General features: G+C 38.1%; 1 protein-coding gene across 1 annotated transcript; it reads right to left on the bottom strand.

The window, feature by feature from the left end:
- Positions 1–6,191: 6,191 nt before the first annotated feature.
- Positions 6,192–7,157, bottom strand: LOC104979764 (putative olfactory receptor 52P1). The gene has a single exon (XM_010828282.1). It carries the CDS (start codon positions 7,155–7,157, stop codon positions 6,192–6,194), a length of 966 nt encoding a protein of 321 aa, XP_010826584.1.
- Positions 7,158–10,686: the final 3,529 nt, after the last annotated feature.

Raw genomic sequence — 10,686 nt, 5'->3', positions numbered from 1 at the left:
GAGTCATTTTATATTTTTGTGTTGAAGTACTACTGTAATCATTATGAAATGCTGCAGTTTATCACTTCTAATATTTATTATGTTAAAATCTACTTTGTCTGTTATAGGTAGAACACAAGTTCTTTTTGTATTTATATACACATGATGTCTCTTAAAATTGTATATTTTTATCGTAGATATTTTCTAAACTTTTATTTCATATTCTTTCAGTTTGATTGCTAAGTCAACTTACATTATGTAGTTTCTGACCTTTTTTCAAGTTTACTATGTTTCTATCATCTTAGTCTAGTTTCCTCTGTTCTCTTTTTCCTTTGTTCCTCTTGCCATTTTAGACCAGTAAAATAGGTGTTATTATTGTTATTGTGTTTTTCTCCAGTGGTAGTTTTTGTTAGGAGAAGGCAATGGCACCCCACTCCAGTACTCTTGCCTGGAAAACCCCATGGACAGAGGAGCCTGGTAGGCTGCAGTCCATGGGGTTGCTAAGAGTCGGACACGACTGAGTGACTTCTCGGAAATGGCAACCCACTCCAGTGTTTTTGCCTGGAGAATCCCAGGGACAAGGGAGCCTGGTGGGCTGCCGTCTATGGGGTCGCACAGAGTCGGACATGACTGAAGCGACTTAGCAGCAGCAGCTGTTTTTGTTATGCGTCCCTTTACTTTTCTGTAGTGGTTAACATAGGTATCACTTTGTACTTTACCTCTCAATGTCTAAGGTGCTCAAAGTAGCACATTTATCACTGTAATAATATAAGAACCTTACTAGACTTTGACTCCAATAACTCCTTTCCTGCTCTTGCTGTTTATTGCTATATATTTTACCTCTATGTATGTTTAGACCTTACATATTATTTTTCCTATTTAAAAGAGTAAATATTTGTCATTAATATCCTCAGCTTTTTCTTTCTAGTGGTTTAATTTCTGTAGTTCTTTCTTCCATTAGTAATCATTACTCTACATTCTGAATAACATAATTTATGTAAATAAGTATTTATTTTTGATTTATATTTTCATTGGATTAGAATTCTAAGATAGAAATTGTTTTTCAGCACTTCAAAAATATAATTTCATGTCTTCTGGCTTCAATGGTGTCTTTTGCAAAGTTGACTGCATGTATAAAGGCTACTATATTAAAGGTAGTGCGCAGAGATTATTATTCTGCAAGCTCACTTCTTTGTTTATATTCTAAATAAAATATCCCTTGTTTCATAAGAACATGCCCATGTGTGTGTATGTGTGTATGTGAGAGATGTTTATCATAAAACTATTCCTGGTGACAGAGAGATTGGAAAAAATTAGATATTAATAATCAGATAATAACTTTTTCAGTTGCATGTTATGAAAGTCTATAAAATAATTAGAAGCAAAAGTGAAATATGAATTACATAAACACATTTAAAATGATTGAGTTAAAAGTAAGCAATATGATAATACTTAACACAATATGATGAATACAAGTTTCTAAAGTAAGCGTTCAGTAAATGACTTTATATTCATGTATCTGAGGATGTATGTCAAACACAGTTTAGCGGATTCCAGTGATTGACAGGCCTAAGGATTAGAAGTGAAATTGGAGCATAAAAGTAAAAACAAAAAGCAAAACAAGAAATAGATCAGAAAACATGCAGTTTGTGTACCATTAAGAAAAAGATACCATGAAACTTACTTCACCTTGAACTTGCAACTGAGCTTCAATAAATTTATTAATGAGTTAATCAGTTTTGGAGTCACTAGCATACATCGAAGCTTATGGCCATTTATATTGGAAGACCTAAGGAAAGAGTGAAAAAGAAACCTAAGTCCAGGGACGTCCTAGTATAAAGAAACCCAGAAAAAAATAAAGGGCCAAAGGATGATCAGAAGTGTTCCATGAGAGTGAAGAGTAAGTTTGAATGTGTGGTATGATCCAGAAGTCAAGCAAAGAAAATGTTTCTAGACGAAGGGACAAATCAGTTATATTTAGGATTGTTGAGAAGTGGACTATAATTGACATAGAGGTGAAAGTACTAGATTTAATGACATGAGAGTAATATGTGAAATTGACAAATGCTATTTCAGTGAAATGTTCAGAGGTAAGGTATTCTGGAGAAAGCCAGAGGTGGCTAAGAATTATTCTGTGATGAGTAGGTAGAGAGAATGAACATTGGCAATCTTTCATTAAATTTTGCTTTCAAGATAAACTATTAAAATAGGGTGATTTTGTGATGAAAGATTGCTTTGTGCCTTTAAGAAATGAAAAACACAAAAAGATATATCAAAAAATAGAAATTAGTGTAAACTAACAACATTGGGGAAAGTATTGTGAAATCTTGAAACTGGGCAGGAAGAATTAATGCTGAAATCTTTGCTATGATACCTGTGAAAAGTCTATAAAAGTAAAATTATTCATTGTCACTCAACTTCATATTAATTTAAAAAGATCCAGAATATTATACAGAAAATGTTTAAGTCAATTAGTCTCATTTTCAGCTCAATGGAAGAAAAGCAACCACTGCTCTCCATAACCCTATGTACTCATAGAAATACATTTATTATAATATTTTATACATTTCATTATTGTACTTCTCCCTCCAAAATGTGCATTCTTTGAAAGCCCTCTTAAATAAAGGAGACAACTCATTAGGTGGGAATGAAGCAAATATAAGTAAGACTCATGCAAGGAGAGACCTGGTCAGATATCAGGTCACTATGTTTCTCATAAGACAAGCAGAGGCTTACAATTCATTATATTATTGACCTCATGGTAAACTCTCTATTTCATCTTTAAGATATCATTGAGAAAACAGAGAACTTTGGTGAAAAACAAGAATGTACAGTACATTTTGTTCAGAGTTAAATCACAGTTATTAAATTGAAATTTCTTTCACAAGTGAAAACAGTAATTTCAGTCATCTTGCCCCAGACCATTGGTTTCTGTAGATATATGTTTCAAGATGACTGTTCAGTTTCCTATTCATATTTTTCTTTCCTGTAAACTGATGTTATTGAGACTTGAATTACAGGGAGAACTCATGTGGAGGGTGAGGTCACATGAAATTTACTTGATATCCTGCAAAAAATATCATGGAGATGGACATTCAAATTTAGAGTTGCTTAATAACCAGATTTTGTTAAAAAAATTAACAAACAGAAATTTCAATTATATGGAGTTTGGAGTTCAGAAAGGGAAGCTTTCACAGATTATAGCCCAACAGGAAGAAAGACCTTTATTCTTTCAGGCAAGGATTCAGCTAATAAAAAACCATGAAGCCTTGGTTCACTATGGCCATCCCAACTTTCTTTCTCCTGCTGCAAAATAGTTCTTTCCTTAATATCCCAAATACTCATATGTCTCAGTAGGGTTTCAGAGCCCAGACTGCAATTCCCTGGTGATTGCAAATAGACTTATCTGTACTGGAAACATACCTGCCAGTCTGTTTGCTTCAGGTCAATAGTATTGACATTTCAAAAAATGTCTAGTCTTATTGCACTCAGTTTCGAAGTATTTTTTATTATTTTTTCTGTGGACCTCATTGAGGTTTTCTTTTTGATCTAATATCATTTTTTTTTTCAGAACATGAAGGAAAACATTGTAGACTTAGAAGAAAAGATAGGATAGTGCAGTATCAAGGAAGTCAATAGCAGACAGATGGTGGAGAAGTACATTGGTCAATAATACAACTTGTTGAAAAGTAGTCCAATTAGACAAGATACTGTTGACTTTGATGACCCACACCTCACTGGAAACTTCAACCTGCAGTTGAAGCCAGATTATAATGGGAGGAAGAGATAGGAAGCAAGAAAGCAGAAATGATTAGTTCCAAATATATTTATCAAAAACTTGCATAAAAAAGAAAAGTCACAAGGTTTCTGGTATTAGATAAAAAGTCAGTAAGTTCAAGCACATTGTGAACACAAGAAATAGAGAAAGTGAGTGATGGTCTGAGCTCCCAAGAGCATAGTTTGAGAACTTTGCTTGATCATAAAAATATATTAGTAATAAACAAATACAATAATATGAGAAAATAATGACTGTAGATGTCAAAAGATTGGAATTTGAGATAGTTTGTTTCTACGGTGATAGTGAGATGGTGTTAGTCGTTCAGTCGTGTCCAATTCTTTGCACCCGTACGGACAGTAGGCTGCCAGGCTCCTCTGTCCATGGAATTCTTCAGGCAAGAATATTGGAATGGGTTGCCATGCCCTCCTCTAGGGGATCTTCTCTACTCGAGATCGAACCCTGGTCTCCTGCATGACAGGCAGATTCTTTACCATCTGAGCCACCAGGGAAGTCCAGTTTACTTCTAATGCTTTCATTTTTCCTTATGGAATAGAAATTAATGGAATATGGAAGCCATGAGAGGCAGGAGGTACATAACAAATTTAGTATGATAAAAAATTTATTGCTATAAACCATGTAATAGGTAAAGCATAGTTATGTAATGAGATACCAGTTAAAATCTGAAATTATGAGCACATGGTGCTTGAAATCTGCCCATCCTTATACTTTCTTCAGAAGTGCTCCATACTGGGAGTATAGCAACACATGACACAGAGCACAGAATTGTTCTGGAGTTGGTGTTGTAGGGCTTGTGTGCCAGTATGCTGGTCATTTTGAAGGACAAAATAGAAATTTGGTTGAGGAACCATGGTGTTAAGAATTGTACACAATTCTTAAAAATCTGTTAACATTTCTGTTTGAGGACTATAATTTAAAAAAAAGATTAAAATCAGTGCCACTCCACGCAATGGCAATCTTCCTATAGAACAGTGTAATGATTACCTTTCCTCTGAAAAATAGTGTTTGATGTATTTTATTCCCATCTATGTGAAGTATCAGAATTATTCATATTCATGAGAATGGAAGCTTTAAAAGCTCATCTTAGTTTTACCACCTTGAGACTGATATGGGAAAATCTGTTAATTACAACAGGGAATTTTGTGTCTCTTCTACCTAACAGTGTAAGATGGCAAACAGATAATGACAAGCAGACAATGAGAACCATCGATAAATTCACAGTTGAAAATTAATTTGTCAGTTAAATGTGTCAAGCTGATTGTCTGAGGCTATTCTTTTTGGAAAGCAGAAGAGTTAGGTTGTACAGTAACAATTTCCAAGCCCAGTTTTAAAGATGCGATTAAGACCTTTCCACTACATTGTGTTAGCTAAGACTGAAAGATTAAGATCCACTTGGGACTTTTTTCCTTCTATATAAATGTATGAATGAAAGGCTGAGACTTCCTATCCCAACTAGTTTGAGCAAGTGACTATCCTGACTCCTAGGTTTGGAGTTACGAGTCAGTGATCTCTGGAAGGACCTCTTAATTACATGAATGCATAATAATATTTAGAAACCTTAGACCCAGAATAATTTCCAGGTCACTCGGACTTAGGTTGGATCCCTAGAGACTGGAGTCAGAAGTTTAGAAACAGCTCTCCCTTACCTATGCTGTGCCCTCATCCATGAAGGTCTTACTGTTTTAGGAGTCTAGGTTTCAAGCCCTTGATCTGCCACTTGCTAAAATTGAGAATATTGGTTAGACTTTTTTCTCTTTCTGCCTTCAAGTTCTAATGGAGAAATACAGCATTAATGCAAAAGTGCGTAAGTCCCTTGTAGTTCTAATTTCTTTGACTGTGTATGGTCCTATTATTTGATCTTTCTGATGGTAATGAAGGTGAAAGTGAAGTCGCTCAGTCGTGTCCAACTCTTTGCGACCCCATGGACTGTAGCCTACCAGGCTCCTCTGTCTGTGGGATTTCCAGGCAACAATACTGGAGTGGGTTGCCATTTCCTTCTCCAGGAGATCTTCCCAACCCAGGGATTGAACCTGATTCTCCTGCACTGTAGGCAGATGCTTTACCATCTGAGCTACCAGGGAAGTCTGGTAATATAGCTGCAATAATATAAGGCTAAAAATCCATGCCCACAGAACTGGGAGAGGGCCAGGTAGTGAGGAAAGTTCCAGTGACTATGCCAAAGCTCCTCTAACCAAGTTTGGAAGCATCTCCCTATGTTATACTTCCTTGGATGAAAATTAAGAATGATGAACCAACTTTACTTTCACTGTGATTTCTTATGCTTTGGAATTGTCTAGAAAATACTTTGACCCAACATAACCTTCTTTAAACCTCTGTGCAAGTATCAAACACTAAGGACAGTTTAATCTTGAAAAGCTTATTACCATATGGACTAAGTCCCTTCTATACTCCTAGATCACTCCGGTGCCTTGAGCCCAGTTCCCTGCCCCTTTTGAAACACCCTGACAACTCTTTCCCGAATTTCTTTGGTCTTAACTCCATATACCATAGGGTTAAGAGCAGGTGGAAAGAGCAGATACACATTGGCCAAAATAATATGAGTGTGGAGTGGAACATGGTGACCAAAGCGATGGGTAAAAAAAGAGAAGAGGGCAGGTGTATAAGAGATTAGGATGACACAGACATGAGAACCACAGGTCCCTAGGGCCTTGGACCGAGCTTCATGAGATGAGAGGCGAAGGACAGCTCGTGCAATGAGGAAATAGGAAAGACCAATGCAAAACAAGTCCACCCCAATGACCAGAAGTGCTGCCGTCAGCCCATAAACACGATTAGGCCTGGTGTCTCCACAGGCTAGCTTCACTACAGCCATGTGTTCACAGTAGGTGTGTGGGATCACATGGCTTTGGCAGAAGCTCAAGCGCTGAATGAGGAAGGGGCATGGGAGCATGAGAATGGAACCTCGCACCATAGCTACCACGCCGATGCGGACAATGATGGTGTCAGTGAGGACAGTGGTATAGCGGAGTGGGTGGCAAATGGCCACATAACGATCAAAGGCCATGGCCAGCAACACAGTGGATTCCATCATGCAGAAAGCATGAATGAAGAACATCTGTGCCAGGCATGCAGAGGCAGACATGTGTCCAGCTCCACTCCAGAGGATGGCCAGCAGCTTGGGGACTGTGGAGAAAGAGGCAGCCAAGTCAATGGTTGAAAGCATACACAGGAACAAGTACATAGGCTTGTGCAGGGCTGGTTCAGTGGCAATGACCACCAGGATGGTTATGTTACCCACAATTGTGGCTGTGCCCAGGAGGCACACAGGGAGTGAGAGCCACAGGTGGAACTCTTCCAGACCTGGGATGCCCATGAGTATGAAAACAGAAGAGTCCAGGAAAGTATGATTAGGAGACACCATGGTCTGGCCAAGAGTACTAGGCAACTTCTTGGGTCAAAAACCCTCCTACAGCATGACATCACCTAAGGAAACAACACAGAACAGGGATATGAATCAGCTAGAGTCACATTTCTCTTTCTTACACCACATTTGTACTTAACAGAATACAAGCGATGTAAACTCTCCTATTCCTTAATAGACCAGACACTGCATGTGCATAGTCACAGGATGAGAAAAATCAGGGAAGAAACTTTTTTATTTTGGGCTTCACAGGATATCATTCCTTACAATGTGGATGAATTTAAGAGATAATGCACCAGATAGCCCAAATGTGCAGAACAAGATCAACTGTTGTTTGTTCTCATAAACATAGGGATTAAGAGGAGAGAAGGTTGGTGACAAGCATTATTCTATCAACAGGTCAAGATCAATAAATACATGACCTCCACAGAAGGTGGATAAATATGGCTTATTCCATTAGGTATTTATGTAGAGTATTGTTGGACACACTGTCCCATGAACTTATATCCGAGGGGGCAGAGACAGCAAAGATCTAATGTTCTGATCTATTTAACTTAGGATCTTTTCATTCCTAAATTAAAACTGATTGAGGTAAAAGTTTTTACTGTTCCAAAAGTGTGAACATTATTTATGTGCTTTGAGCTCTCTAGATCTCCACCAAATATGCAAGTGACAGTATATTCTAGATTTTTTCTTTTGCCTTCTCTCATTTTTTAAGAGAGGCAGGAATATTTTAGAGATACAGAATCTTAGAATTTTTAAAGCTGGAAGGTGTGCTCACAAGAGAAAAAAAAAAAAAGAGCTTGGGACCCATATAACTGGGAACAAATCTCTTACTGACACTATTGCCTTGGACAAGCCAATTTTCCTCTAAGACCAGATTTCCATTTCTGGTCTGGAATATGGTAATAATACTTTGTAAGGATGTTGAAATGCAAACACCACCTTGTACAGTGTGTGGCTCATAGAAGGTGTTCAGTAAACAATGTCATTTGCTGTTACCATTGCTTTCATATTAATAGGTCAGTGACCTCATATCCTATTTTAACACAATTTCCTTAAGCTGCTATTTATTAGAATCTAATCTTATCTTGAATATTTATTTATACAATAAGAATTAGAAGGTAAACCTACTGACAAAATACATATTCTTTAAAGTGTTTTCTGTATGATCTCTACAGTTAAATGATGATCATTCAGAGACTGGAAAACAGCTTTCCAGTCTGATCTCAACTACACTATATGTCCTCAGCTCTTTCTTTTATGACACAGATATGCTCACTGAGCTAATGTGAAGGGCTCAACATGGATAGCGGAGCAGGAGTCAGATTGTGAAAGCAGAAAACCTCTGCTCACAGCACCACCCAGCTACTTAGTTTATGCCAGATATCCCTATGGCTTTCGGTCTCTCACAAATTCACTCACCCTTAGCCCGGATGCTTAATTTGAGGACGGTTCTCTGAGTTTCCTTCCTACTTCTTAAGTCACTGACTTTCTGTCTTATGACTTTTTTTCTTGTAGAAATTGGACTTATCACATATTGCACATATCACCTGATTAGATTGGCTCATAATTTGATTGATGCAAGTGAACATGACCTGTAGTTCCTATAGTTTTCATCTAAGGGATCCCAAACTTTATGCATACCACCACCTTCAGAAGGCCATGTCCTCCTATCATGTCACTCTCTCCCACTATCATCTCATCCAGCTCACGGGAATAAACCCCTGTCTCACACCATCTCTTACATAAAATATTTTACGATATTGGTAAATATTTGGGATCATTTTTAGTCACACCTCAGTTTGAATCTCGCCTTCTGACTAAATTTCTAATCCAATTCTTATTGTGACATTAAAGCCAATGCCCTCAGTAAGATAAAAGTTCCAGCATCACCATTTGGCTAAACATAGGTTGGAGAAACTTTCCATGCCTGAAACTACAGCACAAATCAAAGCCTGTCATTCTGTCTGTGTAAGAGCACAGCTAAACTGGGATACCTCTGGCAATTGTAAGACCATTGAACTATTGTTGATCTCTGCAAAGTGTCACTACACACACATTCCTCTCAAGTGCTTCCTGAGTAATCAGTTCTTAGCAAATGTCTTGAATTTACTTCATAATGCCTCCCATTTCTCTGGTTTGACTAATAAATCACTTGCTACTTGCTTTGTTGAAGGCTCCCCACTCAGCTTCCCTTTTCAACTAGAGGGCTTAATGACAAATTAAAACTCCCATTTTAGGAAATCTGCTGAACAAATTCCAAATTAGATTACATAGAGTTGTTATTTAGCAAAATCCCCTTTCCATACCTCTAAATCTCACTTTATCTTCTTTGAAGTAAATTTCCATCACCGTCTACACAGGAAGATTTTTCTTGAGGGCTAAGAAACATCTTTCCTAGAATCTTTCTCTAGCCCAAACTCACATAACTGCAGGACAGCAGAGAAGAGAAGGCACAACATTGTAGAAATATTCTCCGAAGATGGAAAGAACAGTACTAGTCTCCTGCCCTCAACTTTCTGAATACTGAGCCCAGAGGTTGCTGTGCTGATGAAATCTGTCTCTCAGTCCCACTTGGGAGTTAGGTGGATTGCATTGTGTTTAAGGCCAGAGCCATCTAGGGAGAATCTGTGTTTCCTAGGAAACAGAACATCCAAGCCTTTCTTTTCCAGATGATCAGATCAGATTTTAGAGGTGAAGCTAGAGGCTTTTGTTAAAGAGTCAGGGAAGGAGTATCAATAGTCTGTATCCTTGAAATTCTTTCTCTATTTTTGTTTCATTTTCTTTCTAATTCTCCACCTCTCAGAGATGGGACTATTTATCTAAGGGCACCTAACATTTTTAACTTGCAGATACAAGCGCTATGGTTATCTGACCTGGATCCCTGTTTCCAATGCAGCTCCATTTTCCAAGGATCCCAGGGTGGATATGCTTTCTCTTTCATGTCCCTGTTTATCCCAGAGTCATTCTGCCTTGTTTACTTTTTCCTGGGACTACACTGTTATAGAGGATTTACTGCACATGTCCCCAGACTGGTCACTGTTACATAGTTGCACAGTAATTGGCTTTGTTAGACACTTTTTTTTTTTTTTTAACCTGTGCATGATGTAGCAAGCTAGTGATGGAATTCAAAAGGAAATTATACTGGTATCTAGGAGAAGGCAATGGAACCCCACTCCAGTACTCTTGCCTGGAAAATCCCATGGACGGAGGAGCCTGGTGGGCTGCAGTCCATGGGATCACTAAGAGTCAGACACGACTGAGCGACTTCTCTTTCATGCATTGGAGAAGGAAATGGCAACCCACTCCAGTATTCTTGCCTGGGGAATCCCAGGGACGGGGGAGCCTGGTGGGCTGTCATCTATGGGGTCAGACACAGAGTCGGACACGACTGAAGCAACTTAGCAGCAGCAGCAGCAGCAGGAGATGTGAATGCAGTTTTTCACCATATGAAGTAATTATATTAAAAAGTCATATACATTAAACATTACTAAACCTCTATCTCCTGTTGTTCTTTGCTGAGAAT

This window comes from Bison bison, unplaced genomic scaffold (assembly GCF_000754665.1).
Source record: "Bison bison bison isolate TAMUID 2011002044 unplaced genomic scaffold, Bison_UMD1.0 scf7180017858536, whole genome shotgun sequence".
NCBI classification, from domain to species: Eukaryota; Metazoa; Chordata; class Mammalia; order Artiodactyla; family Bovidae; genus Bison; species Bison bison.
The sequence above is the reverse complement of the archived record's forward strand: the minus strand, read 5'-3'. Positions and strand labels throughout refer to the sequence as shown.

Excerpts from the sequence above, each read along its gene's own strand:
- LOC104979764 (XM_010828282.1), bottom strand. The coding sequence starts at position 7,157 with ATGGTGTCTCCTAATCATACTTTCCTGGACTCTTCTGTTTTCATACTC.